The sequence below is a fragment of the Tachypleus tridentatus genome, chromosome 3 (genome assembly GCF_004210375.1).
Source record: "Tachypleus tridentatus isolate NWPU-2018 chromosome 3, ASM421037v1, whole genome shotgun sequence".
NCBI classification, from domain to species: domain Eukaryota; kingdom Metazoa; phylum Arthropoda; class Merostomata; order Xiphosura; family Limulidae; genus Tachypleus; species Tachypleus tridentatus.
The window spans coordinates 87,966,793-87,989,283 of NC_134827.1; the positions used below are offsets into that span (position 1 = coordinate 87,966,793).

Sequence of the window (22,491 nt, forward strand, 5' to 3'; positions counted from 1 at the left end):
GTTACACATTTTATAGTAAATATTACATTTCTTTACCAATTTGTCTTGTACTTGTACTTTTATTAGATTGGATGACTTGGTATTCTGAGGCAGTATATTCTTTATGAGTGATAGTACAATCAGTTGGAAAATACAGCCAAAGAAGGATTTTTGAACCTGGTTGAATAGTAATAAGACAATTTGGGGATGGTATAACTAAGATTTTAGGTCTTTAGCTGAAGTATTTTTACAAGGTTTTGTGAGTATGTTAAAGTTAAAATGGTCTTGTTAGAATCAGTGTTATTTATATTTGTAGGAAAACTTTTATCCGTTTTAACATTGTGAGTGCGTTGTAGAAAGGATGTAGCTCTGGTGTTAAAACTGTTAAGTAGGTGGTTGTAGTCAATCCATGATGTTATTTCTTAGCTCATTCTTTACTGATTCATATTGAATTATAGACTGTTTCTTCTGTCTGAATTTGTACCTCATTTCTTCTAAAAGGTGATATTAACGTGTGAAATAAACTTTTTCTGAGAGATGAGTTATGGTTTTGGAATAGAGAAATTTGCAGATAATTTGATAGATAATATTTAGATATTGCTAAGAAATAAATGTCCAGTAATGGTATATGGAATCTTGGGTAAATGTTTTAAAAATATTGAAATTGCCAGTGTTACTATTTCATTGCCATTTGTAATGTTATAAACTTAGAAATCTATTTTATATTTTATCTTGTTTAATATAGCTTGCTCAAAATGGAATATGAATATTCCAAAATGTTGAAATACTAAATCGCTGTTGTCATCTGAAGTGTTAAATGTTGTTTCCATTGTCTTCATACTTTTATCATTAAACTTTGGTTTCTGTATAGATAATATGTTGTGTGTGTATAAATCAGAACATTTCAACTGACAAGGAATGATTTAAATAATAACAGCTTCGATAAAATTAGTTAAAAACTAACTTCATGTAACTGTTAGTCCTAGTCAGTCCAACTAGTTTGCGAAATATGGAATAATTAATAATTGGACTAATTTACTATAAAGTATTGAACTGTATGGATGGATAATTTAGTTCTATTTTGCACTCATGGTCATTTAACTTTGGATTCATGGGTTTAGATTAAGAGTTCATATAATGTGTTTTGTAAATTATACAGAAGAATACTATAGTTTTATTATTTTATCTGTCTTAAAATACAAGGGTTGGTGAAATTTGTGATTACACTTTTTTGTGGGGGTACTTAGCATTTTAATTGGTCCTCTGGGATGACTTGTAGTATCTGCAGTTAAATGTAGGTGACAGATGTTAGATCATCTAAGGACTTTATGGATTTAAACACACAGTTCTCTCCCAGTTTTATTGTTGTTGTTAAATTTCTTGCCTTAGCATTTCACCAGCAGTTTGAAAGTTAGATATGAAAAGTTTTGGGTGCTGATTCTGCAGTTACTTTTTTATACATTTGTGACTTTTGGATACTCTATTTTTTTTTTTTGTTTAGAATTTGTAAACATATTTTAGAATTATTTTTTGTGTTGTATGGTTTGTGTTCATATAACCACCGAGCAGAGGTACCTACATTAGATGCAGAATGTGTTTTTTTGCCTTTGTGAGAGGGTGATACCTCAATAGCTTGGGGAAGGAAGGGGGTAAATTGAAGTTTTAAAATTTACAAAATAGAAAATGAATGAAATAAAAGACTTAAATAAATGCCTGAAATTAGACTCTGCTAGAGTTTAAATTTTTCTTTCAAGAACTGCTGGTTTTCAGGGACTTGGATGCTTTTGAGAAGGCATCTGTTGTGATAACACTAGTGTTAAAAGTTACCAGTGAGCACTTCTTAATTTCCAAGGGCCCCTGAAAGTTTCACAGAGATAATGTCAGAGAATTGGAAATATGTCTTTACAAATGGACATAGATATATAATCTGCTTTATGGCTTAGATTACATTAGATTAATTTCATCACTGATTAGTGATGTTGATATATTTATAATTTGTATTTACTTGTGTTACACACACAACTATATTTGCCAAGTGACATCTGGTGGGTGTAGTTATAAATGTTTGTTCTTTTTTTTAAAGTCTGATTTTACAGCATGTAACCCATTTGTTTTTAACAATTTTTTATAATTCTGTGTATCTTAAGGACTAGAATTAAAAGTGGTTTGTTGTGAAGCAGGTAGATGTAGAAGTGTATGTGAAAACCTTAGAAGAATATAGTTAACATTTATTATAGTATTTGATTGATGTGGTTTTGTTGTAATTTGACAACAATAGAGGTATTTTGATAAAATTCTTGGATTTAATAGATTTTTGAAACCTGTTTGACCACTTTTGTTTAATATTTATAAGTTCAGATTTTGTTTATGTATCTTTCTATTAGTATTTCATAGTTTCTGTTTTTTTAGTTTTATGTGTGTACAGTGCATACAGTTTATTAATATTAACATTTTGTTCTTTAATAGAATAAGAAAATCATAGCTCTTAAAGTGGTTGAAAATATGAAATTCTTGTTTGCATGACATGATGGTGGAGTTAAGTTTTTAGAAATTTGAAAGTTTAAGTAAATTATTACTTCTTCAGAGCTCTTTCATACGGAATGCACTCATGTCCGGAACCTGAAAGTGTTAGATAGGCTGTTTTTCAAGCCAATGCAGCAGGAACAGCTTCTACCATCAGACCAATTATATCTTCTTTTTCCTAACTTGGAGGAGATGCTGGAGATCCACAGTAGGTTCAACAATAAAATGAAAGCCTGCAGGCGGGAACAGCCAGTGGTTGGTGATGTTGGAGACATCATGCTGGAAATGGTGAGTTTTACTGACATAATCAAGTTGCTCTGATATCTTTTATTTATTTAGTTATTTGAGATAGTGTCTGTTTCTAGCACAGAATCATATTTATTGAATTGGTTTCCAGATGATGTCAAGTTAATGTGATGTTGAACCTTCAGGTGATTGAGATTTTATGTAGTTGTAGGGGGCACAAAACTTCCAACTTTCCTGATGCTCACAGAATTTCAGAATACAACAAGTTTCTGTCAGATAACATTTATACAGTATTTGGCATTTAGAATTCACATATCCACTGGCAGTGTTTGGGCATTTTGTTTAATTTTCAGTGGTAAATAAAATCCACAAATTGTCATGGATCTTTAATATACAACTTTGGGTTAGATCACTAGATATTTCATTGTTTATTAAGATCTAGCAAAATACTTGTATTGAGAGGAAAGATAAAACTTGTAAAGGGTCTGATCTTGTCCTCACATTTGTATTGATGATAGGTCTATTCCACTTAAATTTCTGTTATTTAATTTGCCCTATTTTAAATCTGGATTTTTTTAGACCAAATTTTTGTGTTTCTCTTAAATATGGAATATACATTTTGAAATTATTTTTTTTCTAACTGGGGTATTTTAAAGTTTTATATAACAAAGCTCAACAAATGTATTTACTGATTTTTTTTATCAAGATTGTGCCTAGCAAATCTAATGCTTGCAAAGACTAATAAAACACTAAAACTATTTTACTAGTTTGTTTTAACTTCTGTTTAGCTTATAGGTTTTAGATATAAACAGTTCATTCTTAAAATTACTTCAGTGGAAGTAAGAATATTTACGTGAGTGTTATTTTTATTCAGAAATGTGTTATTTTTCTCTATAGCTTGATGGATCTTCAGGTAAAGAAATCAAGAGTGCAGCAGCTAAGTTTTGTCATAACCAGTCGATTGCTCTGGAAGCACTTAAGAATAAGCAGAAGAAGGAACAAAAGCTGGCACAGTTCTTATCTGTAAGACTGGTGTTTTTATGTATTCATATTGTTCTCAACAAAAAATGTATATAGTTTTATTTGTTTATCCTTAAACCTCGTTTTATTTGAACATAATCCAAACCTCTCAAAATTTTGTGTTATCTTACTGTATTAAATATTATAATTGGCTGGTTCAAGGTTAAGAAACTTCACAATATATCTTCCAAATTGTTAAGTTTAATTAAAACTTTTGTAAATTGTAGTTTTGTGCAATTTGATGTAGAAAATGTAAGTAGAATTCATATGTGCACTCGTGTGGATTTGGAGACTTGAAAAAATTTGTGATTGTACGCTATAGTAATCTGTAAATTACGTGCCATGACATATTTTAATACACGTACAATAAAAGTCTGCAGTATTAATACAAGTAAGATTCTTGTTTGTAAATCACGTTGGAACAGTCACTTTACTCTGTGACCTTGGAAAAGTATCATGTTACTGAGCATGTTTCAGAAAGTCAGATTTATTGTTGAGCAGTACAGTTTTGTATTATGGTAAATATTTTTATTGTATATTTGATTTACTGTAGATGCTGAAGCAAATCATCTCTGTAGAAGGTTACAGCTAAAAGACATTATTGCTACAGGCTTTCAGAGACTAACCAAATACCCTCTTCTTTTAGAAAATATTGCAAAATATACACCACGTAAGTATGAAATATTCCATCAACTGTGCTTTTGTGTGTGTGTGTAATATCATAGTTTTTGCATTGGAAGTACCTTAATAGCTTGTCAGTTCATGTACTTTTACATCTGCCTCTTTAAACCCTGTAATATAATCTGTAGTGTATTTAAATCGTATAATTCTCTGTGACATAATAATGTATGTGTAAGCATTGTTTGTTTATGTACCTTAATGAGCTAATAAATACTGATTTTGAGGTTTGTACTATAATTTACATGCGCTTGAAAACAAGATTTTTTGATCTAGTATTTCCGCACTGTTTCGACAACAAACCTCTTTACAGCACTAAGCCAGTAACAAATAATGATTTTATTAACCCTAACTCACCATTTAGTTTAATAGTTTCAAAAGTTTTAAACATGATGCCGTGTTGCAAGTTCATTTAAACAAAACTGTGGTAAGTGATTCACTCTTATTGTCCAAACTTGTTGTGTTATATTTGAAAAATGGGTGGTTTTTTTTAGTGTGCAGTTGTCAAGTTGTGCTTTAGTTAGATAATTGCTCAAACAACAAAATTTGTTTTAATGACTGAAACTTGTATCTTTTTTACACTAGTTTTATAAACCATCAGTTGTGACATCCTTAAAGCTTATATAGGTAAATGATTTTGCTTCTGCGTACTAAATGGTCATGATGATAAATATCTCGCAATGAGATTTTGTAAATTTTCATTAAGTATTCATATAAGTGCTTGATATATTTTCCATCATAAGAGACAATATGGCAAAACACAATTTAAAAATATCCTAGCAGTGTGTTAGTCTAAATCTTAAAACTTCAGTTAGAAATACTTGAGAATAAGAAGTGTTTACAACTACTAAATTTCTTTTTTTTTAACACACACATGTATGTATGTATGTATGTATGCTCCATGAATTTCTTTTACTGAATATTATTACATAGAGAATTCTGAAGAACATAGGAGGTTACTGCAGGCAGTACACTGTAGCAAACAAATCCTGGCACATGTCAATCAAGCTGTTAAAGAATCAGAGAATGAACACAGACTTGGTGAACTTCAAAAGAAAATGAACAGAAGTGTCTTTGAGAAAGTTAAAGCACCTATTGTTCAAGCTTATCACGTAAGCATTTTCATGATCAAAGTATGTAGTTGTATACCTTCAAGGTAGATAAGTCATTATGCTGTTTTTTCTATGGAAGGAAGGAATACCTCAACATTACAAAATGTAGTACTTATTAAACTTGATAATAGTGTGTAGACAATGCAGTTGTAATGTACTAAAATGTTTTGTTTTTCTGTGTATGTGTATAAATAGTACTTCATAAATTAGTTATAGTTTTAAAGACCCAAGTAATCAGTTAATCTGAGTGTATATGCACTTTTGCCTGTTGTATTAAACATTTTGAGTTTTCTGTCCAATAAAATATTCAAGGAATTTGTAAGTAAGTAAGTAAGTAATAAGAAAGTGGGTCTTGTTTAAACCTAGAATACATCTGGGAGAATTTTCAGTATATATAATATATATGTATGTATGTTGTAATAATTTACAAAAATACCAGATATTATCAAAATTTGCATTCAACTTTTAAATAATTTTATAAAATAAATTATGGAGGTTTTATTAATTAAATGCAAACACGATAGACAACTGTCATAGATAATAGTAAGAAATATGTATGCATGAAGTAATAACCAATGTTTATTCTTGGTTATTAACCGTTAAATTGAGAAACTATTTTGTTTGTGAATTCTGTCTTTTCAGCACCTTGACTTAACGAAGCATAAGCTGATCCACAAGGGTCCATTGACCTGGAGGTTACACAAACAAAAGACTATTGAGATGCATGTGGTATTACTTGAGGACATTCTTGTGTTGCTCCAGAAACAGGATGATAAGTTGCTGTTGAAGTTCCACAACAACAATCTGATGTCAGGCCAAGAAGACACCAAAGTCACCCACAGCCCAATACTTCGTGTACAAAACCTGTTTACAAGAAGCGTGGCCACAGGCAAGTTATATTTGCTGAATGTGTTTCTTTTTATAAAATATGCAGATCATTTAGAGACAAAAATTACAAATGTAGTTAACTTGTGCTCTTAGATTTGTATGAAGGGAAATAAATATTAAGAAATAAAATATATTGAGAAGATATTATAAAGAAATTAATTGTAATGAAACTGTATCGATAAGCTTCAATGCTCCAACTTTTTTATCATGTAGTTAATATATTTAAAAAAATTACTGTCCATCTTTATCTTCTGAAAAAAGTTTTCTAGTCTTCTTGAAACTGTGAGAAGAATTTTGTTAAACTCCAATTATTGTTAGATGTACAAACAAAAACAGTCAAGTATTTGTTGGAAAAAATATGCTTTGAAAATAATGGGCTGGCCAGCCAACATTTGTTTTCTTTATTGTTACAAGGAATCAGTTTTTCTTGCATTTGACTGCTAATCTTAGTGAAAGTTGTAAGTAAAATAAACTTCAAACAAAAAACAACTTATTTAGATATTTTTATCACAGATGTGTAGAAAGTTTACTTTTTCTTAATTGACCATTTGAAAACTGTTGAAAATGTAATGTGTAAGTTATAGTGATTAAAAGTAATGTTTGTAGGGAGTGGAGAACTGAGAAAGGCCCATTATTTATCACTGGACTTGGAATGCTGAATTATTACCATTAGTTGAATATGTGGCAGAAAAAAATAAATTTAAAGAAAAGCAGTAATCATATAGCCAAATATATTATAAGGAGTTTTAAAGGTTTAATTGTAAAATTTATATTTCTGATAGTTTTGGAGATCACAAGATCCAATTAAAATGTAACTTTTGTTCTCTTCATGTGTTTCATGTATATATTAAGCATTCTCGTGTTTTTCCAAAATTGTAACATTCAACCTACATTCCTATCTAATAATTAGTACTTGACCTTATGTAAAGTTATTGATTGTGTGTTTTTGTAAGGATTTAAAACAAAAGGAATTTTACTCTCTCAAATAATATTACTGTAAATCTACAGGTTATATTTCATTTAGTATTTTATATTAATAAATATGGCATACTGTACCCTTGTATATTATCTCCTGTAAAACAATTTCATTGAAGTCGCATTTTGTATTACTGTATAATTCCTGTTTATAGCTATTATAACATACTAAAATTATTTTTGTATTTAGAAGTATATATCAAAGTATCTTTAATTCTGCTTGTATTAATAAAGGTATTTCAAGAAATGGTACTTGTAAATTGCATGGTAATATTTGATATATGAACTAGTTATAATAACTTGTTAAATTTTAGATAGCAAAGGATTTTTTCTTGTTTCTACATCTAAACAACATGCCATCTATGAGTTTGTGGCCACATCAGCTTCAGAAAGAAAAATGTAAGAACTGATCTTTATTTTTTGGCATGTGCAGTGTAAATTTTAGATAGCAAAGGATTTTTCTTGTTTCTACATCTGCCATCTATGAGTTTGTACATCAGCTTCAGAAAGAAAAAAGAACTGATCTTTATTTTTTGGCATGTGCAGTGTAAATAAAGAATATATTTAAACACAAGTTCTTTTTGTTATAACATGTTTTTACTTGATGTCTGTTATAGACTTATTATTAACCAACAAATATGTAGCTGATAGATGATTTCCCCTTGAAAGTAAACTATTAAAAAAATTTTAAAGTTTTGATAAATGGTTGATGTACAGAATAATGTTGTCTACTATAAGTGTGGTTATCTTCACCTTTACAAACAAAAAAACAAAACACATAGTTGTTAATGTAAATTCGTATAGTTTCACTGGCCACTATTCAGTATTTAAGGTTATTTTATGTATGTTATGCCTTTTGAAATGTTATATTAAAATTAAACATTTTTCATTTAGTTTGAAGTAATTTTTGTATCTTGAATACCAGGTAATATAACTAAAGAATGTACAGTCCAATTTCTAAAGGTTTTAGTGATTATTTAGATGTACCATGAAAAAAAATTATTTTGTGAACTTTAAGGAAGTGTTAACATTCATCATACATGCACAGTTTTTACATTGTCTAAATATAAAATTGTCCCTTGGTTCTATAACTGTGGCTGTCAAATATGAAAAATGTTGATGCATCAATTATCAATTCCTTTTACAATCCTAAACACTTTGATCAAATGCCCTCTAATTTTTTTGTTTTTCAACAAAAACAACTTTAAGGATCTTAATCTCTCCTCATATAACAACCCCTCCATCCCAAGTACCATTTTGGTGACCCTCCTCTAAACTCTTTCCTACAGTTGAATGTCTTTCCTAAGGTAATGACCCCAAGATTGAACATAATACTTCAAATTATGGCATAACCAGGGACTTGTACAATGAAATGTGTATTTTGCTTGTTATGTCAGGTTGTGTTAATAAAATACTGTAGAATTTACTTACATAAAATTTATTTGTAATAGGTGGTTAAAGTATATCACAGAAGCCTCTGAAGCTCACAAACTGAGACATGGCCAATCAGCCAAAGCCCAGGATTCCTCCACATTGTTGTCTAAACAGAAGATATTTCAGAAGATTCTCTGGCAATAAACAAAGTGTAAGCTTTAAAATTAGCAGTTTGATATTATTTTTAGAACCATATGAACACCAAACTTTAAACTTTCATTATAACAGTTATTAAAGAAAACTTTTTTTTTTTTTTATAAAGAGAAAGAGTAGTTGAGGTTTAAGGTAAAATTATTTACTAAATATTAATCAAACTGATTTATTTAGATTTAATTTTTAAGGATACTTTATTGATTGATTCTTCTTTTAGCAGAAAAACATAATCACTGCTGTACTTTGATTAAAATAGTTAATGGAAATGAGTCTTGTTTTTGAAGATTAAATATAATGCTTTTTAAGTAGCATGAAAACCTTTAAGAAATGAAATATTCCTGTGTACAATGCATATTTCACTTAACCCTATTGCAATGGGTATCCTTTACTGTACATGACAAAAGATTTTAGTGTCTTATATTTAAAGTTTTACTAAGCTTATTGTATTTGTGTTATACCAATTAGTATAACATTTATCAAATAAAGTATTGTATAACGTTTTCTGAATCAATAATCATCAATTTTACTTAATATGCTGTTTATTCCTGTGAGAAACCAGCTTGGATGATTTTGTACCAACTCTTGTCACATAGTTAGAAAACCTGAAAAATTATAAGGGGAAATTGGCTACTTTTTGCATGTTGTTAGTCTATTTTCTTTGGTGCATTATTGAATTAAATAAAAATTATTTAGTGCATTACTACCATTGGTGTGGTGTGTGTTAAAGGGAGTGTTTAGTTTCATTGACAGTTGACAGCAAGAGAAAAGATGATTTGCTAAGTGCTTTATATCTTGTTTTCTATGGTTTTTCTTTATTTATTATTATAAAAGTAAAGTATAGAATTAAGGATCTCTCTCTTTACATTAAGTTTAGATCAGGTAAAATAAATAATAATAATTTTATAAGCTACACATGCAAACAGCTTGTAGTAACTCATTGGTAATGCAATTCAGTAGTTTAATGTGAACTGCACATTTCCAGAGTGATATGCAACTTATAATGGTGCAGGTAGTAGTTGGGGGCTTATTTCAATTTGGCAGGGGGGTTAAGAGGTCAGTCATATTGACTAACTTTATATATAGTTAGGGTAGAGAAAATAACAGATAAAATGTAAAGTTTTACTAAAAATAAACATTTGAAATGTATTTAGGAGGTTTTAGAGATTAAACAAGTGAAACTTGATATTTTTGACATGAAAAACTATTTTAATTTAAACATGAAAATCACTTTGCACATGAACTGTTCAAAACAAATACCCTATATATTGATGGACTATATATTGAAATCATTATTTTAATTTATTGAAAGTACTTCATTCAAAATTATTTTTTTTACATGAAAGACACATTAACTGAAAGATTGCCAATGATATACACACTATTTTGAAAATTAGAAGTATTAAATCTATAATGATATTAAATGATTACAAAGAGATCACATGGTTGGTTAAATTGTCCGAGCCAGTGTTGAGAGAATTAATAAGAAATTAACTTTGTCATAAACCTAGGATGCCTGTATCATTAGAATCTTCACATTCTGAAGTAAGCAATGGTGTGGAATCCACAGACACAGGAGAAACAAGTGATAGCAGCTCACATAGTGTTCCTAACACTGAAATATCTAGTCCCAAACTCCCACCAACAGAAAATCATCCACAGAAGGGTACTTCATTAGTCACACCACAGAAAGAAGCTCCTTCACCTTGTAGCTCAGTTGAAGATAGCCAAGAACAACAGAATCTTGAAAGAGTAAAAGTTTTTCATGTTCCAGTCAAACCCCAGCTGATAGAACCATCGGAGATTAAAGTCAGCGAAAGTGTGGTTCTTCAAGTTGCAGAACCTGTACTTACTCCAATAGGTACAGTTACCTTGTAGATCATTTATTTCATAAATCATTTTACTGTGTGCGTGATGTTTCCTCAGTTCATTTATATTTAAAAACAACAAAATCATGTACAAACAATGAACATACAGTTAATTTTTTTTTTCTAGGCAGATATATTTCTAGACGACATTTCCAATCGATAAGACACTGTAGGCAAAGTAAAGATGTGTAGTTGGGCAATTTTTACTGTTTTTTGTTTTTTTAGAGTAAATCCAGTTGACTTTTCATAATGAAAACTATGTGTGTGTTTATCTTATTTAGAATTCGGGTACTGTTTTCATGTTTAAACATTAACATTGTGTATTTTTATTGCTAATAGATCTCACTGATTAACTTCATAATTGACATTAAAAATAATTTGTTTTCGTCGTATTTTAAAATAGTTTATTTTGAGCATTATAAATTATTTAAATATTAATAAATGAATTGGAAAAATTTCCAAATGAAATTGATTTTACCCAGACTTGACTGGAATGATGTATGTACTAGTAGGTGGTTTTTAAAAGCTATGGAAGTATTAAAATATGCAGTATAAAGGAAGGGGTTATTGTTAATGTACAAACCTTATGTACTTTGTTATTCATCTTGCTGGTAGCACTAGTATTAGAAGGACAGTCTTGCTACTAAGTTTTGTAAATTCGTTTTTTTTTCCATCATTTGCATGGAAAGATTCAACTTGGATTTCAGCCTAATATTAACATAAAGAATACAGTATAGATTTAAAAACTGGTTGATGAAGGCGAAGTGAAAGGCAGTACTGCCATGTAAGAAGAGCAGTTTGGAATGAGAGAAAATTCTGTTATAAAATCAGCTGACATAAAAAAAAAATGTATACCAACTGGCTAGTGTCTTTGAAAGTAAATGTTACGTTGACTAAAGTAAATTTTTCTACTAAAATTGGAAGCTCTATTAGCTTTAACAGAATAGTGATAAAATTGGAGGTACAGGTTATTTTATTTCTTGTAGGCTTTATTAACTTAACCATGGTCATGTTTTTAGGATATTGAAGAAAAACAACAAAAAACAAACTTGCATCACAAAAACTTGTACCAAAAAGTTTTAAAGTCCTCTTTTTGAAATTTAATTTTTTCCTATATAAGTGTACTTTTGAATACTAACTTTTCACCATATTTGTCCAATACTTGAGTGTATTACTTGTAACTTGTACAATAATGTTGTGCTGCTAGAGTAAACTAATTTATAAAAAAACAAAAAATTCGTGCATAAGTTTCATGTCCATCTTGCTGTACTATCAGTAGTGGTCAGGATTGTCTTGTTATTAGTTCATAAAGTTGGTCTGATCTTGTAATAATATATTCGTATGTTTTGCCAAATTGATAAGAGGATTAGAACTAATTCGGTAGCAATTAGTGTTTTTAAAAATTTTTACAAAATGTTTAAAACATTTTCAAGATACCAGCATATACCTCTAACAGCTTAGTAAAAATCGTGAACATAATTTGAATTAAATTAATTTCAACAGTTTAACTAATCTTGTTTAATTTAGAAATGTTACATCGCAAAGATCAACAAATTGCAGAAGCTTTGGCAGAAAAGCAAGAACTCATTTCCCAGATTTTTCAGATTCCAAGGAAAGAATTTCAGTATGTTGCTGAGGTATGATAGAATTCTATAATTTTTTTCTTTTACAAATATAAAAACTCCTTTTTGGATGTGTTATGCAAATGTTAAATAACATGGTTGTTTTAGATTCCAAGAAGTTATACTAACCAATGAATCAGCACACTTGTCTAAATCAGTATTAAATACTTTAATGTTACTGTGAAAGTTTAATGTATTTTATGTACATGTGATATTCACAATTGTAAATGTCTTTTTCTAAAATTTATTTAATCTGTTACTAATATGAGATTTACAATGTTTTACTGAGAATGAAACATTAAACTGAATTATTTTTTTCAAGTTTGATTTTATAATGTTAATACTGATTTGCTGGGGTTTATGCTACATTAATCTGGATTTAATAGTTTTATGGAGAATATGTGCAATATTTGGTGGTAGTTTATTTTGAATATGCTCTTTTGATGTATTTTGAAATCTTTAACATTTGTCTTTGTCTCTATGTAAGTGTATAAACAAAAAACAACAGTGTTTTAGAGTAAGTCCATAACAAATTCTTACTCCTAAAAAAAAAAAGTGAAACAATTAAAACTCTTATCCTTTGCTACCAAATTACAAAAGTAGCATACTGTAATGGGATTCTTGCTTATATGATGCTGGAAAAGCTTTATTACATGATGTATAACCCATAACTTTGTGAAATGTTTTATCCTCTGTGCATGTAGATTTGCAATAGTGGTCATGATTTTTCTCATTTTGCCTTTGTTTCCCATCATGGAAAACCTTATTTTTCTCCATTCTAAGGGTGCAGATATGATGTCATGAATAACTCACATGCAGATCTAATGTACTGGTGCCATCTATATAAATATAATAACACTGTCTGTTGTATGACCACGCAAATACTTCACAGGGTGTGGATGGATTTTCACCAAAACTGGTATGGAGGTTCATTAGGTCCATGGAGGGGAATGCACAAAAATTTTCGGTTTTGTAGTTTGAGGTTTTTATGAGTGTTTTTTGTAGGTTTTTTTAAACACTATTTCTCCTCTGTTGATGGATTTTCACCAAATTTAGCATGAAGGTTTGTTGGGTCCTTGAGGAGTTGCATGTAAACTTAGTTTCACTTTTTGTGTTTTGCTGTGTGTATGGGCATTTTGGGTTTTTTTTTAAAAATTATATATAAAGGAAACAACTTTTCATTTCTTAAGATAACCTTTTCATCAATTGTGAATTTAAATAACTTTTGTCCAATGTGCAGGTACCTTAACTAGTAATTTTAATTTTACTTTTCTCTTTAAAAATTATAGCTCCATCATTGTTATGTAGTGCTGATTTTCTTACTTGTATACTGTTTACACTATTTAGTGTTAGGCTATTTTTGTTATGCCTGTGTGTGTGTTTCAAAGGAAAAATAATCATGGAGCTTTAAAGAATGCAGAAAAATGAAAGTTTAAATGATTTTTTTTTTTTATGTATGTGTGAACTTCACAACATAAATGTTACAAAATGACAGTCATAAGGTAAAAGTATTTTTGTATTACAATTATTAAATTAAAGTTAGAACTATTATTTTTACATAAATTTGATATGCAAGTATGCAATTGACAACTAAGAGATGTTTACATGTCTTGGTAGCATCAAAGACTTGTGTAAGTATTTTATCCAAGTGATATATTTGTTTTCATTTTTACATGCACGCACATGTGTATGTGTATATAATATATATAATCTTTTTTTTTTTTTTTTAATGTGTATTCCAGATGGCAAGTGAACTTGAGGGTCAAAAAGATTTGAAAGAACTAGTTCTAGCATCCATTTACCAAGGTAGCTTTATTTTAAGCATCTGAAAAATATTAACTTCTGTTATGACTTGTTAGATACTAATTTTGGTACTAACTTCAAACATACCATGATTTTTGGAGGTATTTGTTTTTGAAGTAGTTTTGATAAGAAAATTATTCTGTACTTTTGTTTTTGTTGTCATTTACAGTAGCACTGGAGTCTTTAATGTTGATGTAATAATATCTCGTATAAATTTCAGTGTTAAAACTGTGATAAGTAATTTGTTGTTACAGGTGTAATGCATGTAACTATATTTCAGCTAATCAACTTACTTCAGTATTAAATGAAGGCCTAAGAGTGTCTGAAGATGACATGTTTAATGCCTGCAGTGGAGAAGGTGAGTACTAGCTTTGAAAAACAACTTGATAGAAGTTTGTAATGAAATAGAATCTCTTGTTAATGTCAGAATATTTCAGCATTAATAGTTAAGCAAAGAAATTTTGTGAAGATATGACTATATAGTATTTTCTTTAGTTTAAGAAATACAAGTCTTTAATTGTGAAACGGTTTTTCACATATCCTTTTCCTGTCAAAAACAGCTATTTTCATTTGAGTCGCATGTTTTCTGATTGATCGCTATTCGATAAATGTAGCATGAGATTCTCTGTAATGAAATAAAGCAGCAAATGGACTAGATTGCTAGTATGGTTGAGCAAAAACAACAAAGGCCACTCTTACAATAAAATAACATTTGTTGAGTCTTTGAGATTATCATTTTTGCATATATTTGAAAATGTATGTTTGGGTGTTTTTGTTATTGAATTACAAAATGCTGGTATAAAACTGTTTTTGTTTCCAAAATAAAGTTGATTTATAACTTGTATTTGTTTTCATTATTACAGTTCTCTTTACACAAAAACAGGCTGGCTTAAACATTTTGTACGTTACATTGTGAACGTAATTAAAAAGGAGAAAACAAATTGTATAATCCAACTTAAATGTTGTATTTACCTGTTTGCATAATCTGATAATCCATTCAGATGAAGATCACTTATAAGGCTTAACATGGTTCTCAAACCTTATTGGTAAGGAAATATTAAATGTTCTCTTAATATTGTAGCTTGTTTATTACTTATTTCATGATTTAATAATTCTGCTGCTTACAGTTGTGGGGGAAGAAAGCAATAACACTCATGCAGAAACTTCAGTTGTTGCAAGGAAGACAGGCCTGTTACTTAGTTTACCTTTGCCAAAATTGATAAATATATCTATCACTATAAATAGAATTTGACTCAACTCTTGGTAAGTTGTATATTTTATAGAATTTATCTAATCATAAAATCATCCAATTTAACAATGGTAGTAAAAGCATAGAAAGATGGGTATTGTTTGTAGAGACGTTTTTTTAAAACATTCTTGTGTGTTTAAGAAGTTGTGGATGTATTTAACCTATAACCAGATATCTGTTTTATGACTGACTACAATGTTTTATACCTGATTAAAACAATCTTCAAATAATATTTGAAGAGAGATTTTATTTTATTTAATGTGTTACTTTTTCAACAAACAAGGGAAATGGAAATCATTCGTTATAACAATTGCTGCTATTTCAAAAGATGAATTCATCATTTTCCAAAAAGAATCTGAATTTGTTCTATTGAATTATATTTATTATTTGACTAAGTATCAATTAATAAATGAATGTTTTAACTTAAAAAACCAACAGATATAATTAAATTCTCTTTAGTTTCCTTTGAAAAAATAAGCACTGTAAAAATAAATAAAAAAGACAATTTATTAATTTATTTTGTATATAGTTGTATAGCCAATAAAAAAAAAAAAAAACTGTCACAAAATAGATTTTAAGGACCCAAAGTATTGATCAGGTTTGTCCAGAAGTAAAATTGAAACCACAAGCTGGTCAAAAATTGTTTAAGTTAATTGAGAAAGTGAACACAATAATATAAAGAACAAGAAAAGTCTTAAACAGTTACAGTTTCAGAAAAAAACATTATAATTTTCTGCTTTTTGTTTCTTTTTTTGAATTTGTGTACTTGTACTTATATATTGTAAGTCATATTTTACTTTCTAATTTTCTGATAAATCTATCTTTGTTTAACTAATATACTGAAGTTCATTTAACTCTTATATCTCTTCCTATCATATAGTCGTATGTCTCAGAGAGGGAAGAAGAAAGACTGTGAATGCATGACGAACTTCATACTTCAAGAGAGCAGCTTCATTTTCTTCATGAAAGTCATCGCCTTTGTCACAGATTATGCCCTTCTCCTAGCAACTTGAATGACATTCAATCTCGACCAAATAGCTACATCTCTGTAGCTTCATCAGTATTGGAAGGACCAATAGACTTTGTAGATGAAAGTGAAGAAACAACAGGTTTTGTGATAACATTCACATTTCATAGAATGATACTTACACAGCATATGTCAGCCACTGTTTCTTATTGTATATTGATTCTTCTTTATATTATAAATCAGAATGAGACAAGGGTTTCAAAGTATAATTTTACCTCATAGCCACAGTAACAGATGAAAACCTCAAGGAGTCTGGAGATGAGGAAAATGATTCAGAAGAAGAACATCAGGACTGTGATCTTGAAGGTGAAGACATTGGTGAAATCGGGCAAGTTGAAGATGAGGGATACAAAGACACTGAACACCTTTTGTATGAAAAGAAAGGAAAACAAGAATATCTTGGGACTGAAGGAAAAGCCAAACTGGAATTTTCTGTTGAAAATTATACAGAAAAAGATGTAGAACATGTTGGACCCTTTGAAGAAATTGTGCATCCTGAGGAGAAACTAGCAGAAATCTCTGAGAAAGGATTCTTAAAATTGAATAAAGATAAAATACAGCCCAGAGAAGAATTGAGCAAAGATTGTGATAAACAAGCTTTGTATAGTAAAGAATGTAATACGGAATACGAGTCGGAGATTGGTAGTAAAGCAGTAACTGAGGAAGATTTGAGCAGTGTAAAAGAAATGGAACCATACAACTTGGAGGAAGAGGAAGATAACAAAGAACAAAGATTGTGTGAAGAAGATGAAGAAACCAAATCTGAGACTGAAGAACACTTGCAAATATTAAATTCTGAATAGCAAAAATTTTTTAATACAGGAAAAAAATACAAATGCTTTTATACTTTATAAATAATCATTATAAATACTTTTGTCCAAAATATTCAAGGGCCATGTATATAACTTGTAAGAAATTGTGATGAAAAATTTTCTCTTTGAAGTGATTCTTAAATAATTATTTTTCGTTGTTTATTGTAATATTTGAAAAGTAGTTTTGGAGTATAAATTATTAGTTATTATTGGACTGTGTTATTAAACATGTTTTTAAAGGTGGAAAAAAATCTTTCATTATAGACAAGATTACCTGTTTAGCTAAATTGAAGAAATCTTATGAAAGTGAGATCTATTTGCTCTGAAGTTTTACATTGGTATCTATAAGTGGTTCAGATTACGATGGTATAAATTCAAGCTGGGATCATAACTTGAATTATATATGCAAAAACGGCTTGTTTGGGTTGAGAAAATATTTTACGTAGAAGAGCAAACAACGTTTCGACCTTCTATGTAAAATATTTTCTCAACCCAAACGAGCTGTTTTTGCATATATTTCTCAACAAGTGGGTTTCTCGACATCACTGATCATAACTTGAATTGTAAATATATATTAATACAAAATTTTTTTGAAAACGAAATCATTATGCACTTAATTTAAAATGTTTTAATAAATGTAAAATTCATTTTGTCAATAACTTGGTTTGGTTTTTGTTTCCTTTTTTAAACCCGAAGGTATTATGCTCATAAATAAACAAGAGGAAATTCCCAATAGCCATGGCATCTTAAATTCTTTTAGGCAGGATTAGAGTAAACTAATCTACGAGATCTTGAATGTGGTTAAATACAACAATCGAAAGAGTTTGATCTGCGAGCCCAAAACTGCAATTAGATCTCGAATCGGTCAGGAGATGAAGGACCTATGAGCTAAGTTTTTTTGTGTGTTTTTTTTAAGTACAAACAATACCTCAGAAGCGTTCTATGAGCCGCACACCCTAGATTAATAATGAAAGAAGAAAAATACATGTCTTATCGTGACACACTGTCTGTGACTCAAAAACTGCCACTTAACATATGGGTTACATACAACACGCCACGTGTGTAGAGGTAAATAAATTAACCTTGGTTCTCGAATCAACAATGGTTCGTGAACAAAGTGTAAGTGTAGGAAACATTAAGTTTTATGTCGTGTTCAGTTTTGAACAACTGACCACAATAAACTAAATTTTAAAGCCTTACCTTACCGAATTCATATTAGTGCAATTAAAAATGGAATAACTCCAATGAAATCGATTGTATCAGCAAATAAAAAAAAAAATTATTGTATGAAGAATCCATGTTTGACTACCTTTTTACCTTGATGTATTGATTCGTTCGTTATACACTAGCGTTGTTCTGAGGTTATATATTTTTCATACAATAATTATATTCTAGTGCATCACCATTTCTTTATATTTGTAGTAGACAAGCATATTCATACAGTAGAAAATAATTAAAACCTTTAATTATTCTGTTTTTAAATTCTGAAGTTACACTTATTTAAACCTTCGAATTTCCAAAGGGATCTGAACGTCGTCGCCTTCCGAAACACTGTTTGTTAATTTATTTTTGTCTCTTTCTACATATCGTTGCAAGACTTTATTTTTATCCCTTAATTAAGGACTAACAACGCATAGAAAAATACGATCAATATTGCAATTAATCCTTAATTACCGCTTGGGCAACCTGTATATTTTACATAGAAAAACAATGTAATTGCTACAAACTTAACATTGATGTAGTATGTGAATTTCAACAACAAAGAACAGTATATTAAGCGAATTATTTGAAGGCTAGAGATTGTTTAAACTGTTATTTTAAAGCATAATTAGGGATATCGTCAATGTTGCCAACTTCAGGGATGGAGTGCCAGATTTTGGTGTTATAAAGACTTAAAGAACTCGTTCATGGAAAACTTTCACCAGAGAATATTACACTACTTCAGTTATTGATGACTAGTTCAATATTATTGATGCTTTTCCTTGGTTTTTGATTAGTGGAAAGTTTGGGGACCTACAACGCTCAAACTTGGGGCTTGAATTGCGCGTGAAAAACAAAGCACATATGACTAATCCCTTATGTAATTATACACTAAACCAATTGTTCTTGGTGTTTTCGAAAACAAAATACTCGATTGTCGATGGTTACTGGTTAGCTGAATACTGTTTCAAGTAGTTCTGTATTACTGGTAGTTATTTGGCATAAGTTTGTAACACATTCGAAGAGATAGTGTTGAATATTTTAATTGTCCTTGTGTGTTTCCTTATTAGTCCATAATTTTTTTTAATATGATTGATACTAGCGCTACTTAGAAGTTTTTTTTTTATCTTAAAGCGCTTGTGTAGGATGAAATATTGTGAAAGAGCTAGAGGTATCTTAGAGGATATCGCTTTCTTTTTTTGTTTCCGCTGGGGTACCGTTCAACGGTTGAGCAGCACATGTTTGATTATGGCACGTATAAGAATCTAAATCGTTACTCATGTTGATATCTTGATCGGTTTGACAGGAGTGGAAGTTTAATGCATGTTCTGAAGAGCTAAAAGCTGTTTAGTAAATACCTCAAGTGTATTCCTATGAACTGAAACATCAATTTCCCTTTATTTTTAAAGCGGTTGAATTATTAGATGGTTGACAAACACTCGGTAACGACGTGGAAGTATTGGAAGCAACGTCATTCATCATGAATATTAAAAGAGTATAGTGAAAATTCATGCATAGATATGTGCTTTTAATATTATTTCTCAGTATGAAAATACTAACATTATGAACACCATAACGTTATGTCTCATAAGATTCCAAGATATGTGTGTATTAACAAACGTAAAGAGACAATCCCTGCAGGTGTATTATTGGATATTTATAAAATTTAATTATTACTGGATTGGTTGGTTTCTTTTTACTTATAGCATGTTGATAATGTCTGCTGTTATCCCATGTTTGAAACTCAGACCAGCGTGTAGGTAAACGGCTGGTAGCACTCACCGCTGTCCCGGCCTACGCTCATATCAATAGATGTTGTGATTGATTGTCATATAATAACGTCTTTACGGTTGAAAGGGCAAACATCTTTTGATATATTGGTTCATTATATATTTAGATGTTGCCCCGTGTTTTCATGTCTTTTAATTTTAAACAAACTGAAATTGTATATATACAGTAAAATATATCAATTTTTTAAACTTGTTTATTGATTTCTCCTGCCACCACTATTGGTTCAGTCTACAGGCTCACTACGTTAAAATACGGGTTTCGATACCTGCGATGGACAGACCATAGATAACTTATCGTGTAGCTTTGCCCTTAACAATAACTGAACCGAACCTGTTTAACTTCATTTAGCATGTATTCACTGTTTTAAATTTTAGAGTGAAATTATTGAAAAATAAAAATATTATTAACAAAATTAGTTCCCAATATTAATAGAGAGTAACTGTGTCAAAATATGGTATTTTGGTTAAACTAGTGGAGTGATGTAGAACATTATTCGTTATTATCCTACCAAATATCGTCCGTGTTCGTTTTTTTTTCTAGCTTCCGTAAGGATCGAAAGGAGGAAGTTGTTTTAACTAGACTACGCATTGGTCACAGTTTTGTAACTCATTGTTTTGTTTTATCTAAATCTGATGCACCAGTGTAGTTTGTGTAACACTCAGATCACTATGAGCCACATTTTACTTTCTTGCCATTGTTACGACTCTCAACGACGGTACCATTTTAACACTGCTCGGTCCCAAGGTTTGTCCGTTACATTAGATAGTGTTATTGGTGATGGTAACACTGTCCACCTTGATAAAGTTTTTGGTTTTTTAAAGACCATTATTATTTTTAATGTCATATAAGTTAAACCTTTTTTTAATGTGGTTCCCTTTTAAGAATCACAATCTCTCTAGTTCGATTTGAAATTAGAAAATGGCCGTAACATTAAATAACTCAACACCAGGACTAGAAAGGCCAACTTCAGGTGACTAACGCTGCTGTTTGAACTACCCTTTAGTCATCCTGGCAAATTATTTTTACAATTTTGCTGCATGTCTTTTAAAACTTTTATTACTTTACTTTTTGACAATGGCCATAATGTCACATAACCCGGAACCAGGACTGAAATGGCCAACTTCAGGTGACTGACGGTGTTTCTTGTACTGTTAGTTTTCCTGGTAGGTTATGATCATTACCATTATGCTACAGAAAGTCTTTTACAACCTTTCTTACTCTGGTTTCTCTCTTAACATTGTAGACTAGATGTCAACATTGGTTTTATGCTATTTATATTTGTAAATGCTGTTTTGTTTTACTTTCATTTCTTTTTATGAATTTTACTACATTTACTTTATTTTAGCTTTTACCGGACGTTTGGTGCAGATAGCCTAGCTGCTTTGTGCCATAAAACACTAAATCAACCAACCAACTACATTAGGGACGGCTAGCACAGATAACCTTCGTGTAGCTTTACGCGAAATTCAAAAACAAACAAAGAAAAACAAATCGTCCCAAACTATTATTATATCTCAAATAAATGAAGAGATAATGAAGCTCCAAGTTTTTAAAAACAAGTACTTCAAAAAGGAAAAACAAAAACTCAAAACTTTACTAACAATCCATATACCCTGGCTAAAAAATAAAACGTATATTGCACAACATATATAAATAACATTTGCCCAATGTATAAAAAAGACCTTACTTCAGCAAATGTAAAAAGTAATAATTATTTAACATGCGTATTGATGAAGTGTTAGTAAGTGCGATCCAAGAGATGGATTACAAAAACAACTATAAACTGTGAATTACTATTTATATTATTTTCTGGATTACTTAATAAGAGGCCAGGCATGGCCAAGTGGTTAGGGCGTTCGACTCGTAATTTGAGGTTCGCGAGTTGAAATCCCTGTCACATCAAAGATGCTCAATTTTTTATCGTAGTGGCGTTATAAATAGCGGTCAATCCAAGAAAACCAAGAGATGGCGGTGGGTAGTGATGATTAGCTGCCTTCCCTCTAGTCTTGCACTGCTAAACTAAAGACGGCTAGCGCATCAAACAATTCAGAAATCCCTCAGAAGAAATATATCACTTCCTCAGAAAGAAACGACGTAATTGAGGTATAAAAATT

The 22,491-nt window shown here is 30.1% G+C and overlaps 2 protein-coding genes across 4 annotated transcripts; both read left to right on the forward strand.

Annotated features, from left to right (window-relative positions):
* Positions 1–503: 503 nt before the first annotated feature.
* Positions 504–5,517, forward strand: LOC143247424 (rho guanine nucleotide exchange factor 11-like). Its single transcript, XM_076495497.1, has 5 exons — positions 504–619; positions 2,564–2,790; positions 3,646–3,771; positions 4,322–4,438; positions 5,380–5,517. The coding sequence occupies exons 1-4, from the start codon at positions 601–603 to the stop codon at positions 4,358–4,360; spliced, it is 411 nt and encodes a 136-aa protein (XP_076351612.1). The 5' UTR covers positions 504–600; the 3' UTR covers positions 4,361–4,438; positions 5,380–5,517.
* A 2,188-nt stretch (positions 5,518–7,705) lies between these two features.
* Positions 7,706–18,188, forward strand: LOC143247423 (uncharacterized). 3 transcript variants are annotated; one of them, XM_076495492.1, is made up of 8 exons: positions 7,706–7,820; positions 8,873–9,006; positions 10,517–10,866; positions 12,401–12,510; positions 14,238–14,301; positions 14,579–14,656; positions 15,426–15,561; positions 16,428–16,939. In XM_076495492.1, exons 3-7 carry the CDS (start codon positions 10,518–10,520, stop codon positions 15,548–15,550), a joined length of 726 nt encoding a protein of 241 aa, XP_076351607.1. In that variant the 5' UTR covers positions 7,706–7,820; positions 8,873–9,006; position 10,517; the 3' UTR covers positions 15,551–15,561; positions 16,428–16,939. The 3 variants fall into 3 exon arrangements, with proteins under 3 accessions (XP_076351607.1, XP_076351608.1, XP_076351606.1); XM_076495493.1 differs by lacking the exon at positions 7,706–7,820 and adding an exon at positions 8,031–8,728; XM_076495491.1 differs by lacking the exons at positions 7,706–7,820; positions 8,873–9,006; positions 10,517–10,866; ... (1 more) ...; positions 14,238–14,301; positions 14,579–14,656 and having other exon boundaries at positions 16,428–16,656; positions 16,797–18,188.
* Positions 18,189–22,491: the final 4,303 nt, after the last annotated feature.

Excerpts from the sequence above, each read along its gene's own strand:
- LOC143247424 (XM_076495497.1), top strand. Across the intron at positions 2,791-3,645 it reads GAGACATCATGCTGGAAATG|CTTGATGGATCTTCAGGTAA; the intron begins GTGAGTTTTACT and ends TTTTCTCTATAG. Across the intron at positions 3,772-4,321 it reads AGCTGGCACAGTTCTTATCT|ATGCTGAAGCAAATCATCTC; the intron begins GTAAGACTGGTG and ends GATTTACTGTAG.
- LOC143247423 (XM_076495491.1), top strand. The coding sequence starts at position 16,464 with ATGCATGACGAACTTCATACTTCAAGAGAGCAGCTTCATTTTCTTCAT. Across the intron at positions 16,657-16,796 it reads TGAAAGTGAAGAAACAACAG|CCACAGTAACAGATGAAAAC; the intron begins GTTTTGTGATAA and ends TTTACCTCATAG.